Source organism: Pygocentrus nattereri, chromosome 2 (assembly GCF_015220715.1).
Source record: "Pygocentrus nattereri isolate fPygNat1 chromosome 2, fPygNat1.pri, whole genome shotgun sequence".
Classification (NCBI taxonomy): Eukaryota; Metazoa; Chordata; class Actinopteri; order Characiformes; family Serrasalmidae; genus Pygocentrus; species Pygocentrus nattereri.
The window spans coordinates 52,018,024-52,036,285 of record NC_051212.1 but is presented as its reverse complement, the minus strand read 5'-3'; the positions used below and the strand labels follow the sequence as shown (position 1 = coordinate 52,036,285).

The 18,262-nt window shown below is 43.7% G+C and overlaps 1 protein-coding gene across 1 annotated transcript in view; it reads left to right on the top strand.

Moving 5' to 3' along the window:
* The window catches only part of st6galnac3 (ST6 (alpha-N-acetyl-neuraminyl-2,3-beta-galactosyl-1,3)-N-acetylgalactosaminide alpha-2,6-sialyltransferase 3), a 111,872-nt gene that overhangs the window by 35,554 nt on the left and 58,056 nt on the right, over window positions 1-18,262 (top strand). The window contains exon 2 of the mRNA XM_017703368.2: window positions 7,370-7,564. Within this exon, the coding sequence (XP_017558857.1) occupies window positions 7,370-7,564 (195 nt within the window). The remainder of the gene's footprint in view (window positions 1-7,369; window positions 7,565-18,262) is intronic.

The window sequence follows — 18,262 nt, the reverse complement described above, 5'->3', positions numbered from 1 at the left end:
TCTCTCCCCTCTCTCTCTCCCTCCCTCTCTTGTCTCTCTCCCTCCATCCGCTCCCTGTCTCTCTCTCCCTCTCTCTCTGTCTCTCTCTGCCCCTCCCTCCCTCTCTCTCTCTCTCTCTCTCTCTCTCTCTCTCTCTCTCTCTCTCTCCCTCTCTCTCTGCCCCCCTCTGTCTGTCTCTGCCCCCCCCCCCTCTCTCTCTCTCTCTCTCTCTCTCTCTCTCTCTCTCTCTCTCTCTCTCTCCCCCCCGTCTCTCTGTCTCTCTGAAAGGGTGGTAAATGGGTGAAATTGTGCAGAACGTAGAGCCTGTGCGATGATTTTCCTGATGGATAGTAGGATGATGAGGCGAATCATATGTCGGCCGTCCATGGAAGTTCATCGACTTTCCGCCCCACCCCCCCTTTACCCCCCACCCCCCCACCCCCAAGCCCTCGCAATGCCCCAGATTTGACACATCATTTTGCTGTGATTTGTGGTTTCAGATTGAAATCGAAGGTGAAGGATTTTTTCTGTTCTTTTTTTTTTTTCCTTCCTTCGTGCCATGAGAACAGATGAGAGTGACAAGTGTGGGCCAGATGGATGCTCTCCCTCCCTCCCTCTCTCCCTCCCTACCTCCCTCCCTCCCTCTTTCTTTCTCTCCGCTATCTTACAGTAACTACCCTGACAGGCCTAACAACATCCCCTGTGACATCCCCTTGCTCACAGTCCAGTTGAAGTGTGGATCATTGCATCATTAAAGCGGTCGTTATTTACAGCGCCATCACTGCGTGTATAAAGCAGTGAGATTTCTCTGAAAACCACGTCGGCCTGTATGCATGAGACCCTCTTATACGCCGAGATAACGATCTCCCTCGTCTTTCCTGAGCCGCCGCTTTCTTTTTGCGTCAGAAGTTTCTTTCTCGAAGAACGAGATAGTGATGTAACGTGCTGCAAAATATTTGAGCGTGAACTCTAAATGGCCGCTTTTTTGTGCCATCGCGGCGCGTTTGATGTGCTCCTGAGAAGCGCAGCCTCCGAACCGCGCCGAGACGTTTGAAGTGAGAGATCTGAGCCCGCCGGCTGCACTGACAGCCACCCTCCCATTATTGCACACATGAGCCGAGTATCAGTCGAATCATCAAACGAGTTCAAAGACTCCTTCCCTGTCCACACCTTCGGCCGCCGCGCTGAGGGACGGGCTTTGGGCTCACGCCTTTTGTTTCGTGGTTTCAAAAGTAGCATTCGCAGTGAACTGTGGTGGCCTGAAGTTCTGTTCAGATGTGATTAGGTTTAGATGTGGCGAGGGGTAATATGGATAGTGTTAGGTAGTGGTCAACACCTCTGCCCTCTGTGCTGTAGACTGGGGTTCAATGCCCTGCCTAGGCAGGCACCCTACAGTATACCAGCTGTTGACACGCTGAATGTTAATAAGAGTCATTTTCTCCCTTCAACAAAAATCAGTCCACCTTAGCAGCCACACCGTTGTATGTCCGTTTTACCGTCTTGGCTGTAAATGTGTCTCAGTATGTGCGAAAGTATTAAAGGCTAAAAATGTAATACAGACAAAAGCGCTGCTCTGCTTTAAACTTCAGCTCAGCTGTAGCCGCTTTTCTCACATCTCTAGCAGGAAACTTTTCCTCGAAAGTAGAAGTTTCTTGTAAAACGTCTCTCAACGTTCAACTTTTTAACGAGGCTGAAGTCGCTTCTCATCCACCAGTCTCTTGTTCAGATTTTCCTGTTCCATCTTATATTGTGCCTGAGGTGCCAGAACGTAACTGCTGCACCACTTAAGGTGGAACAGGAAATTCAAACAAGAAGCTGGTGAACGAGAAACTTCAGCTTTGCGACTTATTAGTGTTTGAGAGTTTCTCGCTGCAGATTAAACGTCTCAGAAAACCACCGCGTGTTGTTGACCCCTGCACAATTCCAATAAGAGTCCTTGAGTTGGACAACTACTGAACTGCTTACAACTGAGTTTCAAATAAGTTGCAGGATGCTTTACATTATGCAACCGGAGAGAAATTTGGTTTCTTGTGGGTTTCAATTGACTAAAGTCCTCAATCCTGGAGGTCCCCCGTCCTGCACATTTTGGTATTTTCCACGCTCTAACACACTATTCAAATCATTAGCCAGTTAAGAAGTCCTTCCTGAGTTGACGGGCATATCTGAGAGCAGGAAAACAATAAATTGTGTGGGTCAGGGGAACTCTAGGACTCTCTGACCATGACTGGGAACCACTGGTGTAAAGCATTTGGCATGGAACTGATGAAATGAACGAATAAGGTTGGATTCACAGCTGTTAGCCCCACTTTTGGGCCAGACACTTGCCTTACTCAATGTCCAGACAGTGCTTTTGCCTGCAGATAAAGGCTAGACATGCAGGGTATTCAGGGCATCTGTTATCAGGCTTTTTTCTTGCAGGCTTATTTTCTGTCCTAATTATCTTAAAGCCAATGTTCCTCTGACTCCAGAGTCAATCCACTAAGGCGTATTGGACGTCTGAAGATTGATTCAGTAGTTTTGGCCTGAAGACATGGGGCTAAGGTAACTGGCAAGTAAAGGAAGCTTCTGCACCAGTTAGCAATCAGCCTCATGTGGAGTTAAGTAATCTCTGTTATACGTTTTGTTTGACGTCAGCTCTCATCTTCTGAGAAGGTCATCTCGCTTATTTTTTGAGCCTGGAAATCCGGAACATGAAGTCCTTTCATTTTTTTCAAGATGTTTAAAATATTTAAACAAGTTAAGTGCTTCGAGGCTCAGCCTCAGCATGAAATCTTTGAGTTTATAGCCCAACGAGGAGCTGAAGCTCAGCTGACAGCGATCCCTCAGTGTGATGTTTCTGAGCCCCGACTCTCGTTATCAGTAATTGAAAATGTCTGTCATTTCCAAAGTCCTTGAATTGGATCTTGTCTTGCAGTATTATTTCCTCACCCGTTACATTTAAGGAGTTTCGTGCAGATGGAGATGCAGAAGGACTTAGTGGTAATGATGTTTTGCAGCTTAGAAGAAGTCTATATTTTCTTGTCTGGGAAAAGAAGGAATCATTCCTCAATATGCTTGGCTTGACTGATATGATAGTTGTGCGACTGCTACTAGAGATGGACTCATCAGCGAGTGCGTTTACATGCACTTGATAATCCGATAACGGCAGAAAATCAGATTTTGTCAGTAATCTCATCAATATGTTTACATGCACTCGAGTAATCAGATAATGGGGAAACTCCGGGTCTGCACGAGTCAGGCAGCAACCAGCCAATAAACTCACAGAAGTCTCAAACTTCATGCCACGGCTTTTTTTACACAACCCGCCACTTTACCTGAAAATATGAACATATTCACATCTAGAAGGTGAAGAATATTTAAAGCCTTAATTTCGTCGAGACTGCAGGCTTCAGCGTCGTTCCGAAAGTGTTTTGCTGCGTCTCGCGGCGACGCTGCTCACTTATTTCCAGTACAGCAGTCTGTTTTTGCACATGTTCAGACTGAGAAATCCGAAAGAAATCAGAGTAAGAGTTCACGTGCGCTGAGGAATTACTGAGCTAAAATCCAGCTCTTTGCATCGGGTTCATTACTTGGGTTTCTAGTTCAGAGTGTGATGTTTACCTGACCGTTTGAATGATCAGATAACTCCAGAAATCTGATTATGATCAGATTATTGAGTGCACATAAACACACTCAGTGTTTCTGGGGCCAACAATGATCGCCAATTGCCTTTCAGTTCTATACCGGATGATACCTATCAAGGGCGGGGCTGGGTGCCACATTTAAAGGCACAGAAGGCAAACAAGACCTTTTTCTGTCCATAAAACCCTTCGCAAACGTTATACGGACAAATGCCATAATATAAGGTTACAGCGAACAACAGTACAAGTAACACAACTAATATTATCCAGGTTGTTGATCAGCAAAATATCTCGGCAGTTGCTACTGCGGAACTTAGCAAACAGGACAAAATGATACTGGCCTACTGATCCCGTTGAAACATCAAAAATAAGTCGGTTACACCCACCTGTCACGCAGAAACAGAGCACCTGGCCCCTTTTAATCACCTTTTATGCCGTCAACTGTTTCCACAGCTGGTTAGCTTTTTTTGCCAGCTTTTCCATTCCACCTTAAATGGTGTAGCAGGTGCTTTCTGTGGCCACCATTGAAATAACCCGAATTCTTTGCAGTTCTGTTTTCTGTTACCACTTATGTTTCTTATTTATGTTAATTCTCCTCATATATTTTTGTTATAATAACCAGAACGGTGTTCAGATTGAGCGCTTCAGCTTGTATTACTGTCTCTTACTTCACTCTTATTAGGGTACCCAGTGGCACACCCATCTAAACGTCCCTATTCTTAGGAGATCGCGAGTTCTGTTCCTGGTGAGGATAATAGCTGATTAATGCCTATAAACCCACAGGCCATTAATGTAGGTATACTGTTTATCTCAACTAGTGATCATTTTTTGAGACTGCAGCACCGAGGACGACACCTGACTGAGTGCCGCCGCATGTATATTCATCGTGGTCTAAGTTAGTCCACTGTGCTGTGGGTAGTCATTAGGCCTCGATTCCCAGGATAGCTCATTATCTAGACATAAATAACACATCTCTCTTCCTAGCGTCTAAACGCGAGTACATAAAGAGATCTTTTTTAGACATACACTGCTTTAACACTTTTTGGAATGGGCTACTGGATGGGCACAGCATGTGTTAAATCAGATGAAGCTGAAGGAGTAGAAGGCTGAGCCTTGAGGGAAAGAGATGAAGTATTCATTGGGCCAAGTGCTTGTGGTTTAGCTCCAGAGGGAGCTGTGCGGGAGGCGGACCGGAAAGCTGCCTTATTCTTATTTAATGTCTCGCTCCTCACAGCCTGAATGAGAGCAGGATTGCTACACTAGAGATGCTGGTGTGTAATTTGGCTTCCAAATGTAATCATACACACTTCCCACTTGGCAGGTGCTAGACCAAGGCAATAACTCGCCGAGCAAATTGACTTCAGCACCTGGTACACATTTTAGTCTATTCTCAACGGATGAATGGCATCATGCTCTGCTTTCAGAGTTATTTGAGAAAAAATACACTCACCGGCCACTTTGGCTAGACAGACGTAGATATTACGATTAAATTTACTCATTAGCTGTTTGATTAGAAACGGCTCCCTTATAGCACCACCTTGCTTGTGTGTACACCGATCAGGCACAACATTTATGACCTGTCTTTGTTTCTACGCTCATTGTCCGTTTTATGAGCTCCACTTACTACATGGTGCACTTTGTAGTTCTACAGTTACAGACTGTAGTCCATCTGTTCCTCTGATACTTTGTTACCCTGTTCTTCAGCGGTCAGGAACCCAATGGACCCTCACAGAGCAGGTACTGTTTGGGTGGTGGGTCATTCTCAGCGCTGCAGTAAGATCAGATCAGATACAGCAGCGCTGCTGGAGTTTTTAATTAAACACTGCCCACTCTATTAGACACTCCTACCTTGTTGGTCCACCTTGTAGAAACAATAGCTCATCTGCTGCTGCACAGTTTGTGTTGCTGGATATTTTTGGTTGGTGGACTGTTCTCAGTCCAGCAGCGACACTGAGGTGTTTAAAAACTCCAGCAGCACTGCTGTGTCTGATCCACTCGGACCAGCGCGACACACACTGACACACTGCAGTGTTACTGCAGTGCTGAGAATGATCCACCATCCAAATAGTACCTTCTCTGTGAGGGTCCATGGGGGTCCTGAGCACTGAAGAACAGGGTAACAGAGTATCAGAGAAACAGATGGACTACAGTCTGTAACTGTAGAACTACAAAGACCAGCTATACAGTAAGTGGAGCTCAAAAAATGGACGACGAGCGCAGAAACAAGGATGTGGTCATCATGTTATGCCTGACCGGTGTAGTTAGAGGCCATTTGTGGCTCATATGTTGATGCACCGTTCGTGTTGACCACTGTTGAGTTGTTTTGACCCCAAGGTCTTCATCAGTGTCTCGTGGAGCCAGCTCTTGGCTGGATATTTTTGGGTTGATTGACTCGAGCTTTAGACTTGCAACTCCAATCAAATCCAGCCTTTGACTGACTCCCAAACTGATTCGGACTAGCCTTCAACTTACGACTCCCAACTTAACTTGGACTTGCTTTAGACTGGCTGACAACTCAGTCTGGACTACCCTTTGATTGACTCACAATACATCTCTAACTAGCCTTTGACTGACTCCCGACTCAACTTGGACTAGCCTTTGACTGGCTCCCAACTTGACTGGGGTTAGCCTTTGACTGGCTCCCAACTTGACTGGGGTTAGCCTTTGACTGGCTCCCAACTTGACTGGGGTTAGCCTTTGACTGGCTCCCAACTTGACTGGGGTTAGCCTTTGACTGGCTCCCAACTTGACTGGGGTTAGCCTTTGACTGGCTCCCAACTTGACTGGGGTTAGCCTTTGACTGGCTCCCAACTTGACTGGGGTTAGCCTTTGACTGGCTCCAAACTTGACTCGAACTGGCCTTTGACTGACTCCTAACTGCATGATTTAGAGACTTAACTTAAAATGAACAAACTTAAAGTGACTTATGAACGTTTGTTTTTTTTTTGTTTTTTTTACCTGATTTTTCTTCACAGTTTAATCGTCTCCAATTCCATCCGCTAGTAAGACTCCCCCAATCACACAATGCCATCAACGCTATGAGGGTTAAGGCAGCACAGGCTTCCTCCGAGACCTGTGAAGCTCCACCGCTTCTTTTCAAACTGCCGCTCGCGCAACGTCCCTGGACAGCCGAACGCGCTCGGAGGAAAGCGCCAACCGCCAGATCTGTTACGTCAGCTAACAGACGCCTGTGCTGGGAGAAGGGGGGCCATCCTGCCCACCCAGAGAGAGCGAGGCCAATCATGCTCTCATGGACTCCCGGCTACGGACGGCTGTAGAATCACCAGGGATCGAACTCGCGATCTCCTGTTGACATGGCCAATGGTTAGATGGTTGTGCCACTCGGGAGCCTGTGAACATCTCTTGAGTCCGCCGCCTCGTCACTGCGGTCAGAAACTGACGAATGTGGTAGAGGGGAGCTCATAAACTCAAAAACAGTCTGTAATTGTACAGCTATATCATAGACTTTTAAGGTAGGTGGAGCTCAATGACCACTGAATGCTGAATAGAAGTCCTTCAGAGAATAATCACTGAGATCAGCATTGGCATTTACTTTGGTATTTCCTTGTTTTCATGTCCTTCTGGGTGGTATTTAGCTGCAGTATATTAATGTTCTGTCTTTAATGTTCTGTCATTTTTTTATTAGCCAATCTTTGGGTTGCATATATTTGGGTGCTGACATTTTCCAGCACTTCTCCCATCCTCATTACCACAACAGCGAGTTATGAATTGACCATATGAGATGACCTCTTTTTTCTTTCCTTCTACAGAAGAAGTCGGTGATAGCGACTGGCCTGATCGTGGCCGTGTCCCTCTTCGTGGTGGTGGTCAACTACTCCGAGAAGCCGTACTTCCTGCTGCAGCCTGTGCTGGGCCAGAGCTTCAGCAGCCACTGGATGTTCTCCCGGCAGCCGCATAAGGCCTTCCGACCCCACCCTGGCTACATTAGCGTCCCCAAACAGGAGGTGAGTGCAGCTCTCATGCATTATTGGAATGCAGACAATAATCTCACCTTGCCAACCAACGAAATGACAAAGAGAAAGATTTAAGATGAACATCGATGATTTGGAGACAAATTGACTTATTTGCTTTTATATTCACTCCTGTTTTCTTGATACCTTTAATCTGCAACATGAAACTGGCAAACACTAAAAAGCTCCTATATTCAGCAGCTTCTTGTTCAAATTTTCCCGTTCCAACTTAAATGGTGCAGCAGTTGCATTCTGGCGCCTCAGGCACCAGATGAGACAGAAAAAATCGAAGCTGGAAAATGAGGAGCTTTGAGAGACATTTTACAAGAAATTATTACACTTTTTCAGAGTGTTCTGCCATATGCTTCGGCTTATGGACTGTTTTACTTCTAGATTTTAATGCTGTATGCTCTGGTTTATGGGCTGTTTAATTCTTGATTTTAATGCTGTATGCTCTGGCTTATGGACTGTTTTACTTCTAGATTTTAATGCTGTATGCTCTGGCTTATAGACTGTTTAATTCTAGATTTTAATGCTGTATGCTCTGGCTTATGGACTGTTTTACTTCTAGATTTTAATGCTGTATGCTCTGGTTTATGGGCTGTTTAATTCTTGATTTTAATGCTGTATGCTCTGGCTTATGGACTGTTTAATTCTTGATTTTAATGCTGTATGCTCTGGCTTATAGACTGTTTAATTCTAGATTTTAATGCTGTATGCTCTGGCTTATGGACTGTTTTACTTCTAGATTTTAATGCTGTATGCTCTGGCTTATAGACTGTTTAATTCTAGATTTTAATGCTGTATGCTCTGGCTTATGGACTGTTTTACTTCTAGATTTTAATGCTGTATGCTCTGGCTTATAGACTGTTTAATTCTAGATTTTAATGCTGTGTGCTCTGGCTTATGGGCTGTTTAATTCTAGATTTTAATGCTGTATGCTCTGGCTTATAGACTGTTTAATTCTAGATTTTAATGCTGTATGCTCTGGCTTATAGACTGTTTAATTCTAGATTTTAATGCTGTATGCTCTGGCTTATAGACTGTTTAATTCTAGATTTTAATGCTGTATGCTCTGGCTTATAGACTGTTTAATTCTAGATTTTAATGCTGTATGCTCTGGCTTATAGACTGTTTAATTCTAGATTTTAATGCTGTATGCTCTGGCTTATAGACTGTTTAATTCTAGATTTTAATGCTGTATGCTCTGGCTTATAGACTGTTTAATTCTAGATTTTAATGCTGTATGCTCTGGCTTATGGACTGTTTTACTTCTAGATTTTAATGCTGTATGCTCTGGCTTATAGACTGTTTAATTCTAGATCTTAATGCTGTGTTCTGTGGCTTATAGGCTGTTTTACTCCTACATTTTAATGCTATATGCTTATAGACTGTTTTACTTCTAGATTTTAATGCTAAATGCTCTGTCTTATGGACTGTTTTACTTCTAGGTCTTAATGTTATATGCTTTGGCTTATAGGCTGTTTACGTTATCTCAGGCCATATGTTGCTTGGCACCAGCACTCCCGCTGTCTCTTTGCATCGGTGGTTTTCCCTTCTGAACTCATTACTGCATCATTCAGATACTTTACCTTTGATGATGAACTCTAGAAATCGTCCCGTTATCAAAGTGAGTCCAGCTGTAAAGACGTCCAGTAGGTAAACAGGCCGTTTCACTAATCTCTTTAGCCAGACCTTTTGCTTGGAAGTCTGCTGCTCACGTTAATAATAGCCTGCCCATCATTTTTATGGTCTGACCTCATATCTCCCGCATTGTTCAATGCTAAGTTACAGGTGAAAACATCTCCGCATGGAGGGCTGCCAAGGCCAGCGCTCCCACATGACCAAGGTCGACAGGGAGGTTGCGTGAGGCAGAATTTTGATTCACAGCAGCAGCAGGGTATAATATAAATGTCTTGCAACAGTGCACCACGACTTACTGCTGCAATTAGTGCGGCACTTTCCGAGGCTGCGGGTCACAGACAGAGTTACATGGCTTCTTTCTGCTGTTGTATCGTCACTGTCAAAAAAGGAAAAAGGAGCTCCGAAGCAGTGGCATTACAGGAGAAGACAAACATGTTCTTATCTGTTGAAGTTGCGGTGTGTAAGATTCAGTGGCATCTAGTGGTGAGGTTGCAAATGGCAAACAACTGAATCCCCCTCCCTCACCCCTCCCTTTCCCAGTGTGTAGTAGAACCTACGATGGGCATCAGGTTTTCTGCCGTTGCCTGTTTCGATTTTGCTTTGCTTCTTCATGTTTGTCTTCTTTGAATGCGAGGATTCACCCTCCCTTGCTTTGTCTAGTCTAAATAATAAGTCTGATCCTACATTTGTGAAAATTTGGGTTCTCAAACTTCTCACGACACAAAATGTTTAGCTAACACTGGCAGCAACCACTGATTCTTCTTCTTCTTTTGTTTTCCAACTGGTGCTGCATTGCCACCAAATGCAAGCTGCTGCTTCAGTGTAAAAACGGCTAAGGCGTCTCTAGAGCCAGTGTTTGGTTTGTCTGTTCTGGAAAAGTAGCTACTCAAGGCTATTGAAGTCTATTCCTTAAAGCAGCCACCTTCTGCTCAGCTTCATGAGGGAGTCACCTGGAATGCTTTTCATTTAACAGACAGGTGTGCCCAAGAGTGTCAAGAGTTCATTTGTGGAATTGCTTGCCTTCTTTTTGTGTTTGAAACCATCAGTTGAGTTGTGCGGGGGTTGCGTTGCTATACAGTTCTATACAGTGAATAGCCTTATTTGACTACTTTTCTCATCCATATTATGGCAAGAACCACTCAGCTAAGTAAAGAGAAACGACAGTCAACATGTTTTCTAAGCCACTTCTCCCTCAGGGTCGCGGGGGGTGAGCTGGAGCCTACCCCAGCTGTCATTAGGCGGAAGGCAGGATACACCCTGGACAGGTCACCAGTCCATCGTAGGACAGTCCAGATTCTAAAGTATGAAACATATTTTGGATTGTTTAACACTTTTTTTGTTTACTACATAATTCCAAATGTGTTCCTTCATGGTTTTGATGTCTTAAATATGAATGTACAATGTAGAAATTTGGCCAAATAATGTAGTTTATTATTAATATTTATGTAAAGCCATCTGAGACACAATTAAGCCATATTTTCCACCACATATGTGGAAATAACCAATGCCAGGGATATTTTGCAGCACTACTGCTTCCATTTAGGAGAATTTTGTGGTCATTGAGATGCTTATTGAGTGGTTTATTACAGGACAGATTTACAGGCTAACGTGTGTGGTGATGATGATGATGATGCAGATGATGATGATAATGATGGTGGTAATGATGGTATAAAGGTGATGAAGATGAATTAGACCAAAAGAGCTTATTCAGGATTGCCTTTTGTTTTGTAATAATAAAACATAATCTTATTTGGTTTATTGAGATTGTACCTGTCTGATGTAATGAAGCCTGATCGACTGAAGCCCCATAGATAGACAGAGAGATCTCTGGGGTTTTACAGATTTCAGAGCTCTTTTCAATGCTACAGTGGTCACGGTCACCATGACTGAGCTACACATGGGGAAACTGCCCTTTCTGTAAGAATGCAATCCTTCTGAAAGTGTATTTTTCTTTTTTTTGTAGAACCGTCAGCATCAATAACACCCATCATATGACATTTGGCCCTTTTCGCCTCAAACCTCGATTCCCAATAAACCAGGTCAGGCTCATGTCGATTGCAGTAAGGACGTCGTCCTCAGGCTTTCAGCTCAGGCACCCAGTTCAGCAAGGTCAACTCTCAGGAGAACATGTTTGACAGGCGATTGTGAGATGAATGCTTCTCCTCCTTCTGCTGATGCACTTGTCAAAGGATAGGCCCTTGGACTGAGTTACATTTCCATGTCAGGCTTCTGGACTAAATAACATACAGTCAAAACGTTTTTCCGGCAGCGTGGTGGGTAGCGCTGTCGCCTCACAGCGAGGAGGGCCTGGGTTCGATTCCCCAGCCGGGTTACCGGGGTCCTCTCTGTGTGGAGTTTGCATGTTCTCCCTGTGTCTGCGTGGGTTTCCTCCGGGTTCTCCGGTTTCTTCCCACAGTCCAAAGACATGCAGTCAGGCCAATTGGACGTGCTAAATTGCCCCTAGGTGTGTGTGTGTGAGTGACTGTCTGTGTCTGTCTGTCTGCCCTGCGATGGACTGGCGACCTGTCCAGGGTGTATCCTGCCTTCCGGCCGAAGACTGCTGGGATAGGCTGCAGCGCCCCCCCGTGACCCTGACGGAGAAGCGGCTTAGTGGATGGATGGAAAACGTTTTTGGCTGTACAAAATGTAAATAAATGAAGGATGCAATGATATGCAAATCATTTAATCTAAACATTTAATGGAAAATAGTACAAAGCTAACATATCAAATGTGGAAACTGAGAAATTTCATTGCTTTTTGAAAAATATGAAGTTGATAATGCTAAAAAACAAAAACACCTAGTGGTTAATTGGCAATAAATGAGTAACATGATTTCGTCATCTACGGTGCATAATGTCATTAAAAGATTCAGAGAATCTGGGAAATCTCTGTACAGAAGAGACCAAAAACCAACATTGGATGGCTGTGACCTTCAGGCCCTCAGGCAGCACTGCGCTATAAATTTGTGGTGGAAATCACTGAATGGGCTCATAAACACTTGTGAAAAACACTGTCTGTGAACACAAATTGTTGCTGCATCCACAATTACAAGTTAAAACTCAACTTCTATCATTCATAGAAGAAACTGTATATAAACAGGATCCAGAAATGCTGCCACCTTCTCTGGGCCTGAGCTAATTTAAAATGGACTGAGGGGAGGTAGAAAAGTGTCCTGTGGCCAAAATGTAAAATTATTTTTGGAAACCATGGACACTGCGTCGTCCGGGCTAAAGACTGTCCAACTTGTTATCAGTGCAAAGTTTAAAGGCCAGCATTCATGAAGGTATGATTGTGCATTAGTGTGCATGGCATGAGTGTCTTGAGCTGCCATTGGCTGCCGTTCAGGCGGGGTCTTTTTCAGGGAATGCCAACTACATTCTGCATGTTTTACAACAGCATGGCTATATGGTAAAAGAGTCCAGGTGCTAAACTGGCCTGTCTGCAGTCCAAACCTGTCACCCATTTGACAAATTATGAACTGAAAAATATGACCCTGAACAATTGAGCAGCTGAAATCAAACAGGAATGGAAAAATATTTCATTTTCAAAACTACAGCTATTGGTCTCCTCAGTTCCCAAATTCTTACAGAGTGATGTTTAAAGAAGCGGTGATGAAACACTGGCATATGGACCCTGACCCAGCTTTTTTGAAGCGTTTTGCTGTCATCACATTTAAAATGGCCATATATTTTCCGAAAAACAATAACATTTCTGTTTCAACATTTGATATGTTGTCTTTGTAGTATTTTCTATTAAATACAGGGTTTGCATGAGTTGCATATCATTGCGTCCTAGTTTTATTAATTAGTGGCCGGCCCAGGCAGCAACATTGATGTAATGTAGCGCCCCTTGGGCTGCCGGCCTGAGAGGCCTCGTAGATGCAGCATAGCACTGCTCATGCAGCCGTACGCCACCAATCCAGTCAGTCCCACGGCTGCAGTCAACCAAGCAGCCAGCCCAGACTGCAGTGTTACGTCAATCAGGTCCCCAGTCCAGAGTCTTGTAGCCATGATACAGCATCGCTTAAGCGGGAGGTCCAGGTTACATCATAGCCCAGCCAGCCCAAGAAGCCTCTGAGCCACAGCTGGAGAATCAATCTGGCTGCTACCTTGGGAGATATGATGGCAAACTCAGCCAGCAGGGAAACAATAAAACATATACACAAACAGCACAAAACAAACAAAAATCAATGTAAAGCAGTAGCCATGTCGTACCAGAGTACTCACACACACACACACACACACACACACACACACACACACACCATTTGTATAGTTGAACTAAATATTTCCCCAGCAATTATCCCTGTATTTTAGTCTCCAAGTGCTCCAGGATTTTGTGCTAAAATCACTGAAATGTTCTCCCAGGAGAACAGGGAGCTGGTTTCTTCCCCATTTTCAGTGTTAATGAGTTCATATGTCTAGAAAAAGAAAGTACCACGTCTAAATACTTTAGCTGTGCAGGTGCATGTTAATGTTACACTGAGCAACATCGTCATATTTTGCTTATATGTTTCATATCACTGGTTTGCAGTTAGTCTCCAGCTGTATGACTAAACAGGACTTCACCTGCAGGTTCAATCTGGAATAAAGGAAAGATTTTCCCAGGTAATAGGCCACTGTGAGCTTTCACTTCTCATCAGCCTGTACAGACACACTGCTGCAAGTCTTTCCAAGCATTTCATCAAATTTTAATGGGAGCACACTTGGCGCTCCATTAAAATTTCCCATTCGTTGCATGTCCTGACAAGGATCCGAGATGCTGTTTTCTCGGGTTCTTTGTTGGGTCTCGAGATTGTTTGTTTGCACCTCAGCACTTCACCATGTCCGTGACGTTATGCTTTGGACATCAAACAGCTTTGAACTTTCCACACTCCCAGCGGCATTCATGGAAATTGCGATATCAAAGCTGAGGAACCGCAGGGAGAATGCAATCAATATCAAAATGAAAAACAACTAAAGAGCACACATCTTCCATCAGATCTGTGGAAATATTGGGTTATTTCGACTCAGGCATCAACTTCCTTCTCCGAAAGATGCACCTGCACAGTGAAGTGTGGGTGTTGATTGTGTTTTTTGTTCTGTTTTCCAGGTTTTTTTGGTTTAGATTTGTATGCATCGTCTGAAACGGCACATCAGGAGACTCCGCATCCAATCCACCTTTAGTCCCTGTCTTCTCACCTCAGATGAAAAAGGACATTCCCTTGTTTCCCCTGGTGTGTTGAAGTACTGCTGTGTAGTCTTTCCAGGGTTCAGTCTCAGTACCACCTGAGCCTCTGAGTCTTACCCAAACACAGCCACGTCTGTCTACATTCCAAATCGCATTGGTCCGGAACGGCATATGAATCGAATGCAATTTGCTTGCAGGACTTGAATCTGTTATCTTTCGCATGCCGGCTGATTGCCCCGGTCAAAAAAACAATGCTGTTCTTAAATCAGGATTTACTAAGCTCCTTATGAAGCTGCAGGGAGTATGTGTTGAATATTTAGTGTCTGGCGTGCGGATGTGCTTCCCATACAAAAATTAGGCATTTCTTCCATTTTACAGAAGAAAATATGCTTCTGAGTTAAGTGATGATTAGGCTACAGCTGTACTAGATAAGACGTAGAAAGCTGATTATGTATAATTGACAAGACATGGGTTAAGCTTAGTCTGGTGCTACATTACGTCATCAGTGGAAATTGTTCGTAGAATCATTTTTAGTGTAGAACTAGGCCTAAACTCTGAAATAAATGAAATAAAGGTGGATCGTATTTGCTTTTACATGAGTTATCTTGGAAGCCTCAGAGTTCTGAGAGAGGTGGGTTTCGTTTCTCAACGTGGTTAAGAACTGCCCACGTTTGAGATGTCTTTGGAGAAATCTCAGTATTTAGATACCTTGTTTAATGCTTAAACAAAACTCTCAGATAACGTCTAAAGGATGTTTTCACATTTGGGCCGGTCCAGTGTCTGAAGTGAGCGATGAGTCATGGTTTTCCCCTCTAAGTGGCCCCAAAAATGAGCCAAACTGAGACCGCCTCTCATTTGTAGTTCATTTTGTGGTTTGATTGATTTGTGCATTGTGAAAACAAAACCCTAGTCCACTTTTGCTTTACTTACTGGTGAAGACCTCGAGTCTTCCAGCACTTCATCAGGTAAAAACAGACCCCTAAGGATCATATATAAGGTTCTACTCAGGATAAAGCTTATCCACGACTAGTTTCCCATCTAAGTGATAAAAACTGGTGCACACATGTTCTTGCCGAGCCAGAGTGTAACTGACACAATTCCAGTAGCTGTGGCCATTTTGCCATACAATACATATCAGACAGTCCATGTACCTTTGAGTTTCTCTCAAATACCCCAACAGAGATTGTCCCAAAGCGAGTCAAGGCAATAAAAGAGAGACAGTGGCAGGAAAACTCCTTAAAGGTGTTAGATTTAGGGAGATCTTTTAGCAGAAATCGATTATAGTATATAAAACTCTTTTCATTAGTGTGTAATAACCTATAACTACAAATCATTGTGTTTTCCTTAGCTTAGAATGAGCCCTTCATATCTACATAGGCTGTAGACCATGTTTCAGCAGTACATGTTTCCCAGAAGGTTGCAGTTGTGGGCTGGAGGTTGGAGCCCTGTGACCGGAAGATCTGGTTCCATCCCTTGAACTGACAGTACGTGACTGAAGTGCAAGACATCTAACACCCAACTACTCCCTGGGTGCTGTGGATAGGGCTGCCCACTGCCCCCTAACATGTGTGTTCACTGGTGTGTATGTGGGGTTTCCCTACACGGATGGGTTAAATGTGGAAGTGAAAATTCCCCGTTGTCTGGCTCTAGAGGGGGACTTTCACTTATTTATGTTGAAGTGGGAACTTGATTTTGGTGGCGCTGTAGCACCAGTTGGAAGATGCAGAGAGAGGAAGAATCAGTGGTTGCTGCTGATGCTGGCTAGACATTTTGTGTTGTGAGAAGTTTGAGAACCCACATTTTGACAAATGGAGAATCAGACTTACTATTTAGCCCAAGAAAAACAAGCAAAGGTGAATCCTCATCATTAAAGAAGCATGACATGGAGAAGTAAAACGAAATCGGGAAAGCTGGCGGCGTAGGGTCTACAAATGGAGAGGTGAGGGAGGGGGATCCAGTTGGTTGCAATGTGCAACCTCACCACTAGATGACACAAAACCTTGCACATTGCACCTTTAAAAAGCATGACCAGCTAAAATGAGCCAAGACCAAAAGTAGAAACAGAGAAGAACCACTAAGAGGCGCCATGATTCAAAAGCAGAAACTCTGAAGAGCATGAGGAAGAACCTCTGAGAGGACCCAAGTCTCAAAAGGGGAACTCATCCTCCTTTGGGCTAGATGTAGTTAGGGTTAGGGTTCAAGTAAAACAAGTTTACAAGGATGATTTAACAGAGGCACTGGGATCATACGGAGTTATACCTACAGTTAAAGTTCCCTGCAACTTTCTCATGCGATGGCTGGAAAATGACAACAGTAAGGACTGACTTAAACAAGTAAGCAAATATGCATATGGTCGGATGCCAGTACTGCACGAACTGAAGAAATTTGACATGGGAATCATTGGTGAGTCTGTATTAAAGAATGTTTGACTATTTGTGAGAACATTGCAGCTGACAACCACACCAGCGAGCTGTCCCACTTCATGATCCTGTGGATTAGCCACCAGTAGTAACGCTATTGGAGGTGAGAGCTTGTCGTTTTAGTCTTGCACTGATAGCACATACTTCTCTATTGATCTTTGTAAACCCTTATCAATTTAAAATCATCAGCGTGTTACACTTTCATGTAGGATCATGTTATTTTTTTGTGCATATTCAGTTAACTGGTCCTGGATTTTATTTGGTACAGGGTAAGCAATGAATAGTCCTGGAATTTGAAAAATGGTTGAAGTGTATAAACACTGTTGAAGAAGTTAGTAAGTGGAGTAAGTTTTATGAATCATCCACGCCGTCCCTGAGTGGTGTTCAACAACGTGGAGGTGTTGGCCTTGTGTCAGCTGCCAGCAGAGGCTGTGTTTGTGAGTGACGGGCCACAGTGGAAGTCGTCAGGAGCTGTTTCAGCGCACTCATGCGGCTCTTAAGCATTGTTTACAGGTTGGTCAGGAACATCGGCCTCATGTTTCATTCATAGCAAGTGGCCTAGTTCGAACAGTTAGGCATGGTGTTGAACCAAGACTCCACTCATTCCAGAGCACAGGCCACGACTAACTGGATGGAATAGTTCTAATTGGCCACTTTGAGGGCAATGTAATCTATCAACTGATGTATCACTATAAATATTGACTTTTGATATGAAACTGATATGTCACATAAATTAGAATTTAAATTTATTTGACTGAAACATTGACCTGAATTGATGTTGAGATTGTGAACTGAAATGCAGCTGTTTGAACATTAATAAGCCACCGGTACAAGATTCAGAGGAGCTGCAACAATCCTGACGAGTGTCCTGGGAATGGACGTGTCGGGTTTAGATGTTCTAGGGTGAATACAGAAGATAGAAAGGCAATCAGTTGATCATCAAATCAGTTGATGGAACAGTGAGGACTGGATCCTAGCAGAGTGATGTGCACAGGAAGGGGTGGGATTACAAGGGAAGAAGGTGGGATGAAGGAATTGGGATGGAAGTTGTAGAAATAGAAAATTGAAGCACTTGCAACAAGAATACACAGTGTCACTAATGTGAAGCACCACCCTCATGAAGCACCAAAAGCCACTGGACAGATAATAGCACTCCCTTGTGGAGAATTGTCAACCAACAAAATCTGAGCGAGTGAGTTCGGTTCATGAGGTGCTTCACTTCTAAAAATGGAATTACAGGTGTTTTCGAGCAAAACATGTTTGATTCCCTAAAAAATACATCCAGTAGATGAATTCAGATGTATTTTTGTAAAGATGGACCCTTTGTTATTTAAAGGATCTCCTCTAGGATGAGCCTTTAAATTTATAAAGACATTCAGGATGCATTTCTATTTCAACAAGGCAAAGATTCTCCTCCAGTTGGTAGACAACCACCTGTTCTTCGTCTCAAATTGACACT